General features: G+C 43.3%; 1 protein-coding gene across 4 annotated transcripts in view; it reads right to left on the bottom strand.

The window, feature by feature from the left end:
• Positions 1–18,135, bottom strand: part of LOC130186224 (A-kinase anchor protein 2) — an 82,125-nt gene extending 63,990 nt beyond the window's left edge. Inside the window, exons 1-2 of one of the 4 annotated variants that reach the window (XM_056403115.1) lie at positions 17,379–18,135; positions 7,907–7,958 (exon numbers count right to left, since the gene is read on the bottom strand). In XM_056403115.1, coding sequence (XP_056259090.1) covers positions 7,907–7,958; positions 17,379–17,422 — 96 coding nt within the window. In that variant the 5' untranslated portion in view covers positions 17,423–18,135. Of the gene's footprint in view, positions 1–7,906; positions 7,959–15,996; positions 16,346–17,378 lie in introns of those variants that run through there. The other 3 variants (XM_056403116.1, XM_056403118.1, XM_056403117.1) reach the window with 3 other exon arrangements.
• Between the last annotated feature and the right edge of the window lie 1,734 nt (positions 18,136–19,869).

Raw genomic sequence — 19,869 nt, 5'->3', positions numbered from 1 at the left:
CTGCCTCCAGCGACAACAACCCACTGTGCGCTGTCTTGGCATCAATTAACCTTTAGCAGGAGCACAATTGCCAGATTAGCACTACGACGGCATCCATCGCATTGCTGTAGTAGTGCTAATGTGTGCCTGAACACAGTCTAACTCATCGACACTCCAACCATTAGATGACTGTTCAGTGCCAAGAGTCTTAGTGTGCGCTACTCAGCTCCCTGGGGTCACAGAGTTCCTCTGAAAGAGTGATCAGTTCAGAAGTTTGACTAACACTTCTCAGTCCAAACATTCACAGCAGACCCTGAGCGCTCATTAGCCGGAGGGAATGTCAGTGTCTGAGACGACAGGATTAAAAGCCTTGAATGAGGCAGAAACTTATAAGTTAATAAAGATGACATGAATCCCGGCTCTGGTACAGTTGACCTGATAGGAGAGAGACCCTGCACCGCGCTCTGTTCGCTGCATTTTCTCCTTGAAAAAACATCCTCCTCCTCAGGAAAATATGTTGACATTCTTGGTGACACACTCATGACTTCCCACACTCTGACTCACTGGAGTGTTTGGCCCCACTTGGCTTACCGCTCAAGCTTTTTATTACAGAAGGCATCACTTTTCCCACTACCGCTGATACCATCCAAGAAGCAGAACACTAATGCAGAAGTCTGTGTTCAGTATGGGCTCTTACTTTGTCACACTGTTGCTGGTTTGTTTGTAACGCGAGTCACATGGACAGAATTTAGTAACCTCTCATCCCACAGGGTTAAAGATTTTTGGCAGAGGAGAAGAGGTCAAAACTTACAGCGTCTAATTACAGTTCCTATAAACTTCAGTTCAGCACAATGAACTCTCATTCTTCTTCTGTGGTATTCAGCATCCAGAAAAGATTCAATTTAAGGGGGTAAAAGTCAATGTCTGATGTGACTCCTAACCCTAATAGAAGTGACCCTTCAGTGTTTGGGTGGTGTCCTGTAGTAGATTTGTATGATGTTGTCAGCCCTCAAAAAGAGAAATACAGGAGGTAAACCAACAGAATATAAGTAAGGAAAGTTTGATAGAAAGGAAAGGTCGAGTCTAAAAACAAAGAAGAAGATGGTTAACTACATGTAGTTATACGTACATGTATAGTACACATTTAAAACCAAATACTGGCCATTTTCCAGGAAGTAAAACGGAAAACATTAACATTTTGGTGTGAATAAGTGGAGAGGTACGAAGTTGATTGACTGTGAACTTAATTTACATCCAGCACTACTGCTCCACATCAACACAAGCACACACACCCAGCATGAGGTCACACAGACAGGATTATAATGCAGTAAAGCGGTGATGTAACTCTGTTAGATTCAAAGTCCTGCTGATGCTTAGATTGTGAACAGAAGTGGGCTACGGATCGGATGAGTCACATTCTGCACATGCCGACACACACACACCCAGCGGAGACATCTCACAGTGAAGATCATCTTCCATTCAGCGAGCGGCCATACCTGAACCATTAGAGAACAGAGACTGAATTGGACCTGTGGCTTAAATGTCATGGGTCTGATTCTGCTGTGGGCGAAACTATCAAAACCGTGAGCCAATACTTATCACAAAACAATCTATTTTTAAAATGTTACTTTAGGCTGAGGGATTTTTAACATTTTTTGTCTAGATTAGAATAATTAATTGTAGTAAGCACCTGCAGGTCTGTGTTTTTTGCCATCAGTGTTTTTTGTATATGCTAATTTGTTAGTCTGTAGGTGAAGAGAGGTGCATAAGCTGTAACTTGGTGACTCCTTAGCCGGCGATGGTGTCGGTAAATGCAAACTTAGCACATCGCTCAGATGTCTTGCATGCCGTTGTCATGCGATGGCAGCAGGTGGCGACTATACTCATCATGTCCATCACGAGGAGAGACAAGAGCATGCACATCTCTGTATTTGAATGGAGAGAAACACGGTGAAGAAAACATGGGAAACAAAACACGGAAGGGTTTTTTTAACTCCTCCCGACGCCTGCTTCTGGAGTCAACAAGCGATGCGCTGCTATCAGTAACCCAGAGTGCATCTGTCATTAGGTAAGTAATGAGACTAATATTCTGTTGCATTCATAGCTGTAGCTGCTAAAATGACCTTTGCTGCATGTCACTCTCTCTGCCCTCCCAAGTGTTTCTCTGTCCTGTCACTCTGCATTGTTCACTATCCAATTAAGCTCAGATGTCACGAAAATAATTTTAAAACCAGCAGTGCCCACTAGAGCTGCATTCCAGCCTCTCCTGTCTCATGTCTTAGTCTCAGTTAACATCACCCCCACTTGCACACAGAAGCATGTACACACAGACACACATGCAAACACGCCAGAATGTCCAGTGGGTCCAAGACAGCTGCTGCTAATTTTAGCCGGCATGTAATGCCTGGCGTGCCCCAGACCCCCTGCTTCCCAACAAACCACACACTCACACACACACACACACACACACACACACACACACACACACACACACACACACACACACACACACAACCCCTTCCCCCTCAAAATGACTTTGCCCCAAGCACGCTCCCCACCCCCATAAACTGCTTAAGTCCATAAACTAAGCCTCCCTGGGCCACCTATCCAAAGATCCAATCCGCTCTGTTGGTAGTTTGCAACACCCACTCTGCCAAAACCTGAGGCACTCATTCAGTAGACCTATTGAGCAATCACATGCGGACAGTCAGACCTTAACATACACTGGAACTGACGCAGTGATTCAGTGACTTATCACTGACGAACAGCTGTGCCTCCGTGCTGACTGTATGGCCAGTATTTCCAATTTAATGGAACAGATGGGGGGAATCTGACAACCACTTTTGTCTTCTCAGATCTAATGTTAATAAACATCTGTTCTATAGGTGAGAAAGATCTGATGTAGCTGCACTTATACAAGCCTGGAAAGTTGTGTTATGTCTCAACTCACACAGAGCATGTGAAAACCGTGCGTTAGTCAGATGTGTCAGATTGTGAGCAAATAACTGACACAGGTACAAACAATCTCCTACAGAGATTATTTTAAGATATTCTTGTTGCTCTGCAACACAGTTTGCAGCAGTTTAGCTAATCACAGTTACATAGTTAAGATAAAACTGCTGCAAATAAAAGCAAATGAAAAAAGTCAAATCTGTAACAAATGATTTACTGGGAAACTAAGAACTGCATCGTTCCTTGATGACATGCAAAATGTGTGAATTGCTTTTGTATTGGCACAGTGTGAGCCCCATGACTTGGATGTGATGCTGTAAGCACAGTGGAAAAATGTAAGTAACAGGAAAAGGTGCAAGTGTTTTAAAAATGTGATCACAGGCTAAAGTTATTAGCAGTAGGGCAAAGCCGGGAGAAAACACTTGACTACATTTTCGCAACCTCAATTAATATTTTCTATGTTGTTTTCGAGGGTTAAGAGCTGCCAATATGTCGATCTAAGAACAAACTTCACAGGCTGAAACTGCACACGCCTGCGGGCAGCCCAGCCCCCAACACTATTTACCTCTCTTAACGCAGCCCATTACCCCCGGCCCTCCACTGCATGCCACAGTCACAAATCTCAGCGTATGCCAAGGTCTAGCTACAGTGACCCCCTCACCTTCCCCCTGCCAGGCTCACTCTGTGAGACATCACAAAGTGGATCCAGAAGACCGTCCAGCTTCCTTACATCACAGAGCTCACCTACAGATCAATCTGTGGTCCAATCCAGGAGATAAAGTGATTCATAACTGCACATTAGTCATGCAGAATTGTTTCATAAGGCAGCAAGAGAGACAATAGGTAAAGGGATTTAGATTTTGAGCTGAAGATCTTTTTGCAATAACATATCAAAAAACTCCGGTCCCTGACAGTCTCTGTCTTGTTCCTGGAGCTAGCAGCCATAAGTTCCTCATTCTCTGTCTTTCCCACAGGCAGAGAAACACACACACACACACACACACACACACACACACACACACCACCATCATCTCAATCCTCAAGCACCACTTCCTAATTCCCCTTAGACTCGGCCCCAGACAATCTGCGACCTTGTGTGTGTTTGAATATGTGTTGGGGGGGGCAGCTAAGAGTCCAAAGGGCTGAAGTCATCTGTGTAAACATATCACACACACATACACACACATACATACAGACACGCACGCACACATTTTGCCATGCCGCTTGTGGTTGACAGGCCACACAGGCAACAGCTAATTAGGAAGATGAAACACTAACCATTCATTGGCTGATCTTAAAACCACATGCAGAGTTTTGGTGAACACACACGCATTTAGAAAAACACTCGGACATATGCACGTGCTCACGTACACACGCACGCACACACACACACACACACACACAGACACAGACACAGACACACAAAAAAACACACACGCATAATCAGTTTTTTTGGGGAACCCTCACCAGGCTGCGCTCCATCCAACTGCTATAATTACATGTTAATAATATACCAATTACAGGTCTGGATTTAACAACATGACATCACAACTATTCCCTAATCTGACCAATTAGTTACCACGGAAACCAGCACCGCTGGCATCTGACAGGCCGTAATCACTATCAGACTGTGGGAATCTTTGCCTGTTTGTATTTGCGGCAGACAAATGAGCCAATTGACTAATCAACTCTTAGATTAAACACTGGCAAATGTCCTCGCCTTTGTTGTGATTGATAATGCTCCGAGGTAGAATGTAGATAATAAATCAATCAGTAACACATTTTTCCAATTTGCATGGCACTACATCTGATGAAGCTCCAAAGAGAACCATGTTAGCTAAAACATTTTTTCCACTTAGAAAGTAATGTAGATGATACCTGGCAAGCAGAATAGCTGTAAAATGTTGTACATGAACACCTTAAAACATACATTCTTAAATCATGAGCTCATCTTAAGAGCTGTATTAAAATTCATGACTTGCCTTCAAGATAATCAGACTTTATTTTTTTTGGTCAGAGCATACATAATGACAATTGAAACTTAAAGTAAATCATTTCCTCTGCCAAAGAGGTTATGTTTTCAACTGTGTCAGGATTACACAATAAATATTGAACCTATTTGGACTGAACTTGGTGGAGGGATGGAGTATGGGCCAGGTAAGAACCCATTGAATTTTGCGGCAGATTCAGATCATTAACTATGAATTGGAATTTTCTTCTCTGAAGTCTGGTGAATGTTGTTTGACATTGCCTTCACGGAGTTGTGGGCTCTCTGAAAGCCCTACTACTTTTATAATGTGTTTTGAACAATTTCTAAATAAGACTCAAATGTCCTGAGTCAAATTCTGTAATTTCTCTCTACACTGTCTCACTCCAGCTGCTGTGATGGAGCAGATAGGTATGCCGTCCTTGCTACAATAAAGGCCTGGTGAATCACAGCCATTAGCGCCATGCTTTATTCATGAGCCATACTGCACACAGACCTGTCGCTTCGGTAAATGAACATTACAATGACAGCTGTCTGCTCCCTTTTTTAGTGATTTTAGTGCTGTCTCAAAAGATAAAGCATGCCAAAGAGCCCAAGCTTTAGATCCAAATTACAGCACATGTTAATCCAAATCAGCGTCAGACCCAGACCGAGGAGCTGTGTGCTCAGGCGGCTCGGCCGAAGAAAAAGACTGGTGGAACACTTGGCTCTGATTTTAGAGGAAGCTTTCAATTTGGCAGGAGATCCGCTAAAGTATTGATGAAGTCAGACACTGATGGTGATGACAATGAAATCTCAGAGTATCAATTATTGATGAAATCATTAGCATGTCAGCTGCAGACCGGAGACAGCGTGTCAATGTGTGTGTATATGCACTGTGCGCCTCTCCGCAGGGGTTCAGTAAAGCTCACTGAAAACGTCAGATATCACCTGTCTTCACTTTTAAATGGTTTGGTGACGGTCTTTTTGCTTTTTGCTGAAACCACCACCAGATTAGAAAACTCTCGTCAGAAGAGGTTGCTATAAAATCCTTCCCCCTTCCCCTCTTGAGACGCTCTGGGAAAAATTGTCCAGCGTCTGTATTTACAGTGGACATGCATTGCTTGGTGGTGTCTGTGTCTGTCTTTTACAGGGTGCTTAGCTGCCTCACAGGGTTGTTAGTACTATTAGTGTAATAGTAGCTAACCCTTCTCTATTTAAGTGCCTGGTAGGGCTTAAAAGCTATTAGTGCTGTTATTGTCTTTGATATAGTGCACACACACACGTACACACACACACACACACACACACACACACACACACACACACACACACACACACACACACACACACACACACACATACACACACACACACTCAGCTGAGACAAGACAGATGCTCATTTGGATGAGACGAACAGGCTTAAATGATACTTGTATTGAATGGCTGACCTTATTCCGTGTCAAAGCTCTTGGTACTTACAGTAGGATGTTTAATAATACTTAAGGATAGAATTAGACCACATAGAGCACTCTTTGTAATGATTAGGTAAAATTGACCACGGCTGCCAACAGAATTTTCTGCAGCTTTCCCAGATTGAAGTCTCAGTTTTTCTTGGCCTCAAACGCAAACTCATTTACAAGATAACATAATCAGTCAATTTCTATTGTTTTACCAAATAAACACGAAATAATGATGCAAGGGGCAGAAATGCTTGTTTTTCTCTGTTCATGTCGTGAGAACTTCCTCCACTCTCTTTTTTTACTTAAGTGCCTGACTGGTTCATGCAGCCTGGTATGGCTGCCATGTTTCAACGTGGCCAAAATAGTTTCTCCATCTGCTGCTGCTGCTGCTGTCCCCCCCACCACCACCACCACCACTTGTGCGTATGAATGTGTGTGTGTTTCTGTGCCTCTGTGCATCGAGGGTTGAGTGTGTGTGGTATGCCGTGGTTCCTTGCTGGCGCCAAATTTAGTCCCAGGCAGTGAACCCTGGTCTCAATATTGCTCTTAAGTCCTATCAGCACCGAGCCAAACACTTGAACAGATGCCTCCCTGATCATGAAACATAACTGCGAGTATCGAAACACAAACTACACCACATCTCAGCTGTGATCTTTCTACTCTGGAAAGCAGATACACCTAAGAAACCTTAGACATCTGGCCAAGAAGAAGAAGAAGAAGAAGAAGAAGAAGAAGAAAAACAGAGCTGATTTTCCACCAACTTTCCTCTGAGTTGGTTTCACTAGAAAAAAAAAGAAAGAAAAAAAAAAAGGTAATGGAATAAAATGAAACATGAACAGCGAGACAAATACAGCAGCGGTGCAAGACAGAAGGCACATTATGATTTATGTTTATTTTAGCTTTTGTTACCTTGGTTAGCATTTAGCCTCGCACCACAGAAGCAGATGACTACTTATGTGAAAATGTAGAAATACACACTGGACACTGGCTGTAATGGTGACTCTTCAGCTTCTGTTTAGGTTCACACATAATAAAGTTATTTTGCTGAAGAAAAACCATAACCGCTGCTCTTTCGTATTGACGTTTCAACCCGGGGTGGGAGTGGGGGGGTCACCATGACGCTGAGCACCTCTCCTGGTGTGTTTGCGTCAAATGAATTCACGTGTCAAACAAACTTGAACTTTGGTTTGCCGCAAAGAGACAAAAAGACAGGCAGATACTGTTTTCCCGCCCACTACGTGTGTTTGAATTGACCTGAATGGGACATGAATGAGTAATGTGACGAGGCAGAGAGAGCGAGAGAGAATGAGAGAGAGAGGGAGAGAGAGAAAGACGGACAGAGTAGCAGTAACTCTGAGGTGTCATAAAGTTAGGTGGGATATTGCGCTGCAATTGACGGACAGACATGAAGTCAAGGTGAGACAGAGTGGCCACGAAAGCCTTCGCAGGCAAACATACGGCCGGACAAACAGACAGACGGTTGACAGAAACATGGAGAGATGAGCGGATCGTAAAAAGCAGACAGTTAGAACACACTTGGACTTACCGCCAAGGCCTGCAGCCTCTCTTTGTGGAGCTGAGCCTCCTCACACGACATCCTGAGGGGGGAAGCAGGGGAGAGGGGGGGGTGGGGGGTGAAAGGAGAACGAGAGGTGAGATCTGGGAAGACGGAGAGCCGGAGTCCCTCAGTGAGAGATAAGAGAAGGGGAGGAAAAGCAGAGGAGAGAGGGAAGAGAAGGAGAAGAAGAGGAGGAGGAGGAGGAGTATCCAGATGAGGTTCTTCCTCAGCAGTAATCCAACCACAGAGAGGAGACAGTGGGAGAAGGAGCTCGCGCTGAGAGGAAGCAAAGATCTCTCATTCACTGGCCATGTGCCTCACACTCAGCCCGCTGCTCGCATTTTCTCTCTCTCTCTCTCTCTCTCTCCGTCTCTATCACCCACTCTTTCTTTTGCGCTCCCTGTCTCTCCTCCCATTTGTCCCCTCCCTCCCTCTCTTTTTTAGGCATGAGCCATGTGTGATTAAACAGCTGGGAGGAGCAGCTGAGAGAGAGAGAGAGAGAGAGAGAGAGAGAAGAGGAAGGGGAGGAAGAGAGGAGCCATGGCATGAAGGTAGTGAGGGGTGGGGGGTGGGTGAGAACAGAGGGAGAGAGAAAAAGGAATGAGAGAGAAAGACAGAAAAAGAGCAAAATAAAAGCAGAAGTAAGGAAAAGGGAAGCAGAGGAGTAATCTGTCATATCTGAAAGCTGAGGGTTCGGAAGAAAAGAGGAGACACAGGGAAATCGAACATTAACAGCTTGAGGAGCGAATGATTCCTTTTGCATTGATATTTAGGTTCTGTCCAATAACTTTACTTTTTCTTCTTCTATACTCTTCTTTCCTTTCTATTACTGAGAGAAATCAGTAGATCAATATACACACTGGTCCTATCATAAACATTGATCGCTCAGTTCAGAGCATCATCTAAAATAAACGTTGACATGGAAGGTAAAAATTACTTTTTTTTTTAAGGTGACATTTAAAGAAAATCTGTGTCTCTCTCAGTAACTGCATTTTTTCAGAATGTTTCTTTTACACTTTCACTGATATTAATGGCTACTTATGATGTTTGGTGACATCTGAAATTTCTTTTGAAAGTATCTTCAGGACTGTGATACACAAGCTAATCAATTAAGCCATAATGTCTTCTCTGGTCTGCGTTTCCATTGGCTCACAACTGGAAAACTGGTCACAATATTAAGTCTAAACTCAGGGACAAAGAATACTTCCATGAGCTTTGGACACTAATGATGTAATGTAATCGCATTCTTCAACCACAAATCTTCTTTAAGCAATAATAGAAAATTAAAATGACAGTTTTACACCTATAAACGAAACCTTGTTTTGGGAATTCATTGTGGGTTGGTGTGTGTGAAATCACTGGCCTTCACCCATATGTAATTAAGGTTAAAGAATAGCTGCTGCTATTAGAGCTATTGCTGTAACTATGTAGTGTTTCTGCTGCTAACAAACCAATCACAGGCCACCACTGCAGTGCAGGCTGAAAACAGACACGTGCACTGTACCTCGCTCATGGTCGGGGGGTCACGCAATATCTTTGCCAAAAACCTGCACGGTGCGTGTTACAGGCATTTAAAGATACTGCAAATGTTTCAATAAAAAATTCTAAGAGACCACATCAGGCAGTGATGCCGCCCACACACAAACAATCCTACCGCTGACTCTCCAGGTTCTATTTCTGGTCACTCTGGTCATACATTTATTCCAGAGCCTTTCAAAGTCACGTCAACAGACGCCTCAGAAGGAACAGGAGAGAGGAAGAAAAGAAAGAGGAAGATAATTGTGTCACTTTGTGAATTGATATATGCAGATGAACGTCAGTGGAAATACAAACCGCGAAAGCATCACTTAAAAAGGCACGACGCAACTTCACACACTCATACACACACACACACACACACACACACACACACACACACACACAAACACACACACATAGATAAAAGCAGAGTTTGAGTAAATGGGTCACTGTTACCTGTGTCCTAATTTTCTTTCCTCCCTGTTTTAACTCTCTAGGTTCACCTGGTTCCCATCCATTCACCTTCTCTTTCCTCTCTTACACCCCTTTTCTTTACTTCTTTTCCTCCTCTCTTTCACTCTCTCTTTTCCTACATCCAATCTTTTTTTTTTCCTTACCCCTCTTCCTCTTCCTTCTCTCCTTTGTGGCATATCTTTTTCCATATCCAATATTTTTTCCTATCCTCCCTCCTTTCTTTCCCCCTTCATGTATCTTCTTGTTCTCTCTTTCATTTCCTTTCCTACCTCTCTTCCACGGTGCATTTCTGCCCACCATCCCTCCTTTTATGTCCCTCTTTCCACCCCTTCTTTTCTACTCTTCCTTATGCTCTCATCTCCTTTCATCTCCTCATCTTCACTTCCCATGGCCCCATTCCTGCTCATCTCCACTCCACCTGTCCCTCCTCCTATCTATCCATTTCTTCATCCCACTTTCTTTTGCCCCCCTTTCCTCCTTTCTCTCTCTCTCCTTTTCCTCCATCCCTCCTTCCACAAGCAGACGTCCTTATAAGGAGAAACAGCAGCAGCAGTCCCGGCCAAGTCTTTGGGGAATACAGAAGCATGTAACACACACACACACACACATGCACACACACTCACATACACACACACAGACACAGACACAACAGCCACTGCGTTACTCCGACAGAAAAAAGTGTAAAATAAATAAGTGCAGCTGGAGAGTATCTGTCCTGTAAAGGCACTGTGCAGCTGCAGGACTTGAATATTCAGCCGTCAGCTATAGCTTCTATATCTGCATGTGAACTATTAAATATTTACAGGGTTTTTATGCGTAGCGGCATTAGGGAGCTGTTAACTGTCAAGTCAACCACATTTGGTGACTTGACTTGTGTTATCATATTGTTTCCAAGCGAATGCACACAGACAGGTCTCTTGCAGATTCTTCGATTCAGGAGTGCTGATGTTTTTATTTGCTGCACTTCTCTGGAGTTTTGCAGTTTTTGTGCATGAACAGTAAAAATATCTTTTACTCTTCAATTTCGTTTTAAAGTGCAGGGCCAAAATTATAGAGAAACTTTTTAAGAAGTATTTATTTCTGTTTTTACTTAGTGGATATTTTATATGAGTGGTATATTCTAGCATAGTCTTTTTTTAAATATACACATACTGCATGTATAAGATTGCAACAAGTCCTGTACAATGCAAACAAAAGTAGAACAAACAGCACATGATGCACATTTCTAATTTGTCTTTAACAGTTTTATTTAACACCTGTCAGATGAGATCCATTCAGCAGTTTATTCCTCAGAATATGAGTTATTGCTAACAGCTGTTTGAGCATTTAACCCTTCAGCTACACATTTGCCGTATTGCGAGACTAACTTATTATTCTGGTGTATGAGTCTTTTGATATTTTTCACTGCAGCACTCGTTTTCTATAAATTACAGTGTGATGAGGTAAACCACTATTACACTGTTTAAAGCTGCACTAATCAAAATTTTGAAAAAAAACAATGCACCAAAGGACTGTGAATAATGTTACTCATACGGAAAAAACCCACAGAGAATTAATGCCTGATTCTACAGATTCCCTCAGTTTACGGACCGTTTAAGCATCTATAAGCTGATTATTTTTGGTTTTATGACCCACAACTTTACTGTTTTGGTTCACCCTCGCTGTTCCAGTATCTTTTCCAGATGCAGCAGCCAGCTGTTTTCAGCCAAAAAGGTCTAGTGACTCTGCCCAGCAGAGACTGTCCTCCCACAAAAAAACACCAAGCACAAGCAGTGTATTACAACCCATAGTTACATTTTAATGTTAGGCGACCTCTAGAGGTTCATGTTAGACAGCATCAGTCTTTTCAGCAAAAGCCCCAAACTGACATGATGACATTCAAGTGACAAAGTCCTATAGAGGCCATTGTAGTTACAGCGAGAGCAAAGGAGGAAGTCAGGCGTAAAAGTCCACGTAAGGAGGAGGTTGGGATGGGCCAGCATTAAAATGGTTTACCTGTAGCATATCTTCTGCAGCCGTAGGGGCGCTGATTCAGGAAACCCGGTTCGTACCAGAGGGTCGGGACAAGTGACGTTTTTTTAGGTTGGAGGTCTTGTTAGCCCAGCACCAAAGGGCACACAGACTAAATGAGCGACTAGTTGGTGAACATAGTGGGGCATTTAGCATCTTAAGGACCTGATGTGTCCGGAGTTGAGATCAAAACAGAGTTAAAAGGAAAGAGAATATTAACTTTACATTCATTAGGTGGCGAGAGACCGAATTTACAAATCAGTACTAATGTTGCTTTGTTTCTGCTGGATGTAAAAATGGGCAAACGTTTGCTCACCACAACAATTGTTTAGGATAATATGTCAATGTTGTGTTGTGTTTAGAGCTTGTTGCGCTGCCCTGAAATGGCCAGAACAAACGATTCATGCTGGGGTTAAGTTTGTTATGATTTCTTGGAAGTTCATCATTTGACATTAGCATGCGTTTTTCATTGTTACTGTAGGTATAGTCTGAACATACAACAGCAGGTTTTGCTACCTGTGTAATGTTGTAGTAGTCTACTGTTCATTCTTTTGTCGGACACATTCTGTTGGATAAAACCTTCAGCACTATTTGAACATACCATAGGTTTAGTTGAGATTCACCCTCATGATACTAAAATAAAACCTGTGCTGTTTCACTCGGGATCCCACCGTCATTACAACACACCGCTGCATCTTTAATGTGGGCACATGCAGGTTATAGACCATGACCTGTTTGGAGTTGAGGTAACATAAAGCTTATGAAACCCGGCTCAGTTTTGCAGCTGTCTGAATTTACAGCCAGTCGATGACTTATATCTGGCCTCTCTGAGAGCGTCTGTTTGACCTGGATTTACACCAATCACATCATTATGTTGGCTGCTCACACTGTCATTACAAATCACACTTCCTGACTTTAAGGTTATTCTACTTCTTGAAAACATTATGTATTTTATCTCCTTTCTCTCCCTTCTGTCTTCACTCCCCTAAAATGCTGCCACCCCCAACCCCTTAATTCTGGTGTCAGCTACGTTGGTTGGTTGTCGTTGGAGACAACAGCATCATTGTTCCTCTGCATCGCCACGACGACACAATGACCTCACTGCACAGCCAGCCCAGCCCCGCCTCCCCCACATCCCAGCCCAGAGGTAATGGCCTCCAGATGTGGAACCAAAAGCAGGAAAATACACACACGCACACACACACACACACACACACACACACACACAAATATAACAACATGCAAAAAGTAAGTAGGAGGCAGAGAGAATGAGCAAATATGGACAAAGAAAATAAGTCAGAGTGAGTGTTTGTGTTATGCTATGTTAATGTGGCCATGTCTTTTGCCAGCCTTTAGTTTAGTTTAGTACTCCCACATTTCAATTCTCCCCAAAATAACTGAAACGCAAAGATAGAGCCACGCATCTTGTACAGGCTGGCCTCTGCTGCAGACTGAGTGACTGTATGTCTATGTGTCTCTCTCTCTCTGTTTGTATGTGTGTGCGTGCGCACATATATAGGACGGCCAGACCTTCATCTCATTCATATTTTAAACATAACAGAGGGAGGGTGAGCTGTGTCTGTGTGTCACACTGCCTGTCTGTCTTCTGCACAGTTTACGCTATTAAGAAATAAGAAAACATATATTTCTTTACCGTCAGCATCCTTTCCTCCTCAGTTTAGACTACTGCAGTCCTTGTCACTGCTGAGTATGTATGTATATTTATGTTTCCATTACAAAATTGGTGTTAAATTTAACTTGTAATCTAAGCATTTATAAAGGGAGAAAGGTTGGTGATGGCTGAACCTCTGGAAGTCAGTGGCTTTCAGCAGCTAATGAGGTATCAGCTCTCCCTTTTTTTTTTTCAGAGATGTGACTGCATCTCAGTAATTCAGTCTGCTACAGCCAGTTTTATTTTACTGCAAAGATTACAGGAACTGACAGCCTTTAAAGCTGATGGTATATTGGGGGGACTTTCTTGTGTCTTGTTTCAGTTGCTGCGAACAGCTTCATGATAAGTTACAGCAAAGCAGTGAACAATTTTGCACGTTAAAGACTTAAACTCGCTCATGACGGCTACATGCTGCAGATGCAGAGCATCTCTTGCCCAGAAAATTGTATTTTCTTTCTCTCTTTTATTCCCTCAGGGTCGCTGTTATATTGAGGGAGAGGAAATCACGTGCATGTCCGTATATATCAGCACATGCATTTACAAGATACCCTGGACGCTTTTAATGGTTTTCATCCTGAGATACAGATGAGAAGCAGATGTCTAGGCCTACTCTGATTATCACCACTTCTTTATGCTCTTTCGGAATGTCATCATTTTACTATTGCACGTCTCCTCTTATGTAAAGTTTACAATTTATGTTCTGGTACTTTCATTTTTATGGAATGGAGAAAAAAATATTCCCAATGTGTAAAAAAAAAAAAAAGAAAAAAAAAAGGTGCTTGTTGTGAGTTATACCAAAGTCTCACTTGGTTGTGTATAGATATTAGCAGAAGGCTGATAAACCGAAGAGGAAGTGTTGTGGTATCTACATTTCCAAGAGCACACAGATTGAGTGTCTGGTTCAGACCAGTGTGTTTGTGAGGCTTCTGACACAATTCACCTTGGTTCATCTTTTCCTCATGCTGACCTGTTCATATTTTATATACCGTTTCACTTTGAATTGCATTTGTATGAAATTGTGCTCTGTGAATAACCTTCAACTTGCACAAGTGCATAAATACACAGGAGACCTAGTGAGCTTTGATTTAGGACTGTAACTCACAATTACCTTCAGTCCATAAAGTGTCTAAAACGAGGGACAAAAACATAACAATAACTGCAAAAATAAAAATATGAATTCATTAATTTGATGCTCTCACTGAGTGGCCACTCTTTGATACTGGGTATGCTTAATTCATTAGCATCTCCTCCCTTTAAGACATCCCCGAGTGTGTAATATATAGCAGCAGAGAATGGGCCATCTGCCATTGTGGTGTCTGCACTCTACATGACCACAAATACCGCCTTGTCTTTCTGCTGAATCAGTCGACAGCCCAGAGAGAGGATGGGCATGAGCCCACAGCACAGAGGAAAACAGACAGAGACAAGGAAAGATAGGTTGTGATAGACCGGCTGAATCACACTGTCTCATTTTCCCCAATTAGAACATTAACTATTAATGCACTAGCGAAGCATGTCCGCTTCACGCGTCACTGCACCTTTCTCTGCCTGCCTCATGGGTGCGGCTCTGACAATCACTCCAACTTATCACTCAGACTGTCTGTCGACGGTTGATTAAGACTCTCAGCTAGAAGGTGAGCTGCAGTACACTACATCGGTTATCACTCAAACTAGCTAACCGGTCTGCACCCCCCCCACCCCCCAATCTGCAACACCTACACGGCTTTTAGACTTTAAATTCAGAACCACAGAGGCAGAGGCTATTTGTGATCACCATAACAATAACATATATACCCTGCACAAGGACATAAACTGCAGTAGCTGTATGCTCTGTTATATATAGTATGTGTGCATGCTTCAGATCTGTAGAAATAATTTGTTCAGGCTGCAAAAGCCAAAAACAGACAAATATTTAGTAGTAAATCTGGCTGCTTGAGATCAAGATGCATAGTGACTCATCCTTCAAACCCTGGATTTACTATAGAGATCTACAACACTCTCCTAACCTTGTATCCAATAGCATTTTTACCTCTGCCAAGGAAGTTGTGGTTTCACCCGTGTCAGCAGGATTACACATAAAGTATTGAACTGATTTGCATCAAACTTGTGTGCAGCGATGGGGCATGGGCCAGAGAAGAGTATCAAAGATAAGTATCACTGTCACTACTTCTCTCCACATCAGTTCAGATACCCAGTGGCTGAGTGCAGGTGCAGCAAACTGCAATCACACTTTTAAAAGTTTCTCTTTTATTCGAGTGAGACTTGGGATTAAGTCCTGGATTCAGCTGTTTGACTATTTGACCTCATAGCATTCTCATTTTGTCACGGCAGTGCCCACGCAATGAAGGACGCATTTCTCGGCCACATTTGAAGGAGCCTTGGAAATGGGACGGCCTTGTCTCACCACTGTGACGCGATCTGTCTTCAAATGCGTCTTTCCGAAGATGCAGCAGTGCTGGTGACGGTGACAGCAAGCGGAGGACTGCAGGCAAAACTGGGTTTACTAGAAACTTTTTGAATCTTTTTGGATCAACTAACTCCAGCAGTAGGTACAAGGTAAAAACTTGCTTGCTACAAACAACCCATAATGCAACTCTCTCTTAAAGCAATAGAAGCAGTCTGTAACACCTGATCTGATACTTGTTCCAGAGAGGAATCTGGTGTTAAGAGGATGTAGAAAGAACCCACAAGTGTTAACGTAAGGCCAGAATGGTATTAAATGTCATTACAATATACCTCTTTGGGAAGCACTGCTGACAGATTTATTCTAAATATAAAGGTATTTTTCTTATTTTCCTGTTTTTATACATATATATATATATATAGTTTTTTTTCCTTCTTCTTTTGTGCCTTTTGAATTTATAATAATCTTTGCCTGGAACTGCAGCTGAAGGGTCAGATTGATTTGAAAAGTCTGCTGATATGGTGCATTTCTATTTCTTGTGGGAAGCAACATCAAACACTTGACAGTTGGCATCTCATCAGCAAATTTTTTTTCAACCAGCTTCCAAAGTGACTCCTTTCTTAACACATTTCCATTGATTTTCCTGATACTTGTCTTACTGTAAATACTGTAAAAATATAAAGTCTTTTTAAGGCTTTCACCAAGTCAGCTTTAATTTCATTATCTCTCTCTCTCTCTCTCACACACACACACTCACATATATATAAACAGACACACAGACACAAATCATACACAGGAGGAAGGGGTCTGCAGCATGGCGGACTGTGCTAACACACAGTGCCTGGATCAAGCCTGCAACCTTCACACTGACTATGCTAAAACATGCCACATTACACTCGCATATGCACAACACACACGCACACGTACACACACACGTGCACGCACATGCACATTCAGACATAGTGTATGTACCATGGTTCAGGACAGGACTGATTTTTATAAATAAAAAAAAAAAAAAAAAAAAAAAAAAAAGACCAGAAGAAAGACAGTCATAGAAAGAGGAAAATAGAGCGGGAGAGTAAAGCCATGACGGGATGATATGCGGCGAGGGGAGAGCTATGCAGAGGGAGCGTGAGGGTGAGTAAAGAGAAGAGAGACAGAGGAGAGGAGAGGAGAAGAGAGGAGAGGGAGGAGTGTACATGGTGTACCGCGTGTCTCCTCTCCAGTCATGACTGAGCAGCAGCCTCACCATGACGGAGCTCCGGTTCCCATGGCAACCCAGCCTGTCAGATGGAGAGGAGAGAGGTGGAGGGATGCAGGCAAGGAGTGGAGCGATGGAGGGAAAGATAGATAGAAATGAAGATAAAGAAACATCTACTTACGGCGCTGTTGCTGTGCCGTTCCTCTGCAAAGGTGTGTCTGACATGACTGCAACACCCGTCTCCACTGCTCTCCTTCCCCTTGTCCTCGCCCTCCTCTTCTTCTCCTGTCCTCTGGTGTCCTTTTGACAGAGTTGTGTCCTCCGCTTCCTCCTCTCCTCCCTCCCCTCCTCCTTTTCTCCTCTTCCTTCTCCTGCTTTCCTCCTGCCTTTTTGGTGTGAGTTCGTCACGCCAGGATGTGTCAGAGCAGCTGCTGCCGCCGCTCCTGCTTCGCCCTGCTCTGCCAGCAGGAGGGGCTGGGTGTAAGCATGTTTGTGTGTGAGTGTGTGTGTGTGTGTGAGAGAGAGAGAGAGAGAGAGAGAGAGAGAGAGAGAGAGAGAGAGAGAGAGAGAGTGGTCACTTGTGAATTTGTATGTTCGATGTGCAGGTTTCTTGTCTATGAGAAAGAGAAAAAGGAAGGATTTTTATTAGGAAAAAGCTAGTGAGAAGAATGAGGTAAAAAAAAACAGCAATGAGAGAGGGAAGGATGATGAGATAGGAGAGATGAGAGAGCGGGATAGAGAGCAGAGGATGGCAGACAGCAGAGGGATAGAGAGAAAGACAGCCTTAGGGGAGTTACAGTATAATGAAAGGAGTGGCCAACCTGCCTCACCCAGGCTGCAACCTTTCTCCTCTGAGACTAAGAAGGGATTAATTTAAAGAGGCAGGTAGGATAGAAAAACCCCTCCACTGTTTAAAATATACCCTCCAGAAGTAAGCTCCATTATGAAAAAATGGGCCCATGGGCACAGACAAATAAAGGCCCCCCACCCCTCTTATACAGACTGAAAGTTTGTGTGTGTTCATGTTCTTTTTACATACCTTTTTTGCCGTTTTGTCTCCTTGTGGTCAGTCTGTCATCTCTTTGTGGTCCATTTTATGGTCATGTTGCACATTTTGTGGTCACTTTGCGTCTCGCTGTGGTCATAAATACAGAGGCTCTGACCCAGGGACCCCCTGACCTCTCGAGCCCCTCAGGCCCCTCAGCCCAGCAGGCCAGTTCAGTAATCCATCCATGCTTGTAACATTTAAAGGAAATGGATTGATGGACAAAACTGAATGATTCTAAGCAGCACTCATCTGGTACAGAACAGACGCCTGACAGTTGTGACACCATGATGACTGATGTCCTGATAGTGGAAAGTCTGGGCTTGTCTGCCATAATTGAAGGTTCAGCACAGGCGAGATTAAACAACAATATAGCAGCAAACAACTATTTTCTATGTAAAGATACAGTGTGTGTTGTAATGCAGATTCTCTGTTCTTTGACTTGGTGTCTGGTCTGGCATCACTTGCTCAGTGAAAGTATGCGTGCATGTCAGTGCATGTACGTGTGCATGTGTATCTCCTGTTGGTCCTCCCCCACATTTATATAAACACACAGGCACCGCCCACACGCGACATGGTACAGGTGCAGTGCATAGCCTTCAGGTGAGAGCAACCTTCCACAATTTCCTCCACAGAAGAAACCACTGTTGTTTTACGTCTAAAAAGGCGTTTGACAAACCAAGGGAAGAAAGTCAGAGAGACTAGCGCACAGGCGGACGGACTGGCCATGGGGACTAGTGGCTTAAATCTCGGCCAACCGGTGAATGTCAGAACTTCCATAAAGTTTTCACAGCTTTCTCATTGCCCGGTCCCAGCGGGGAACGTCCTTACCATACCGACCATGGAGCCTTTACTGGTCCGGCTTTACCAAGATGTAGACTCCTGAGCTGCTAAAGGGCTCCAGCTTGACTCGGACCTGGCGTTTCTTCTCCTCCGTGTGTAAGTAACTTGATGGCTACATAATGTTTACATTTTCATTAGTGACCGGAGCTACAGAAGGCATGATAACGTTAGGTAAATTATATACTTTATATGTTTAGCAAAAGTTGCTATCGCTAGCTGGCTAACTGTCAGCATTGCTTTGGAGCATATCAAGGCAATATTAGCATGGGCTAATGGTTGTAGCTGGTTTGTTTTTGTTGGTTCTCATGTACAAAGAGTAACTTTATTCAGTTGAGCTACTTGCTTTGAGTTTGCTGGTAGCTTTCACCGGGCTTCGTGACACCTTGTTGACCGAGAACGTGAAGGGAGGGAGGGAGGGAGGGGATGTGTACGGAGGCCGAAGGTGTAGCCGACGAAGCAATTGTTTTGGTCTGAGATCTGTTGGTTGCGTAGTGCGACATCTAGTGGCAGCGACGATCACTTACAGTGGGCTGCAGTTAAACCATATCCTCCACATCCACAACAGTTGGAGCTCTCATGTTGATATCGAAGTTGCCTTGAGTTTTACAGTTGGGATACGGATAAATCTGATCAGCTGTTTCATTTCAGCTCCCTATCATCTATACAGGCTCACTAAATGTCATCTGATAGTCCATGATGATCTATTTTTCAGTACAAACCATCCGCAATCTTGAAAATCACTGACCATGACCAAATGTACTGTAATGTATTTGACAACCTGTCT

This window comes from Seriola aureovittata, chromosome 18 (genome assembly GCF_021018895.1).
Source record: "Seriola aureovittata isolate HTS-2021-v1 ecotype China chromosome 18, ASM2101889v1, whole genome shotgun sequence".
Taxonomy (NCBI): domain Eukaryota; kingdom Metazoa; phylum Chordata; class Actinopteri; order Carangiformes; family Carangidae; genus Seriola; species Seriola aureovittata.
Note: the sequence above shows the minus strand (reverse complement) of the source record. Positions and strands in the feature narration are given on the sequence as shown.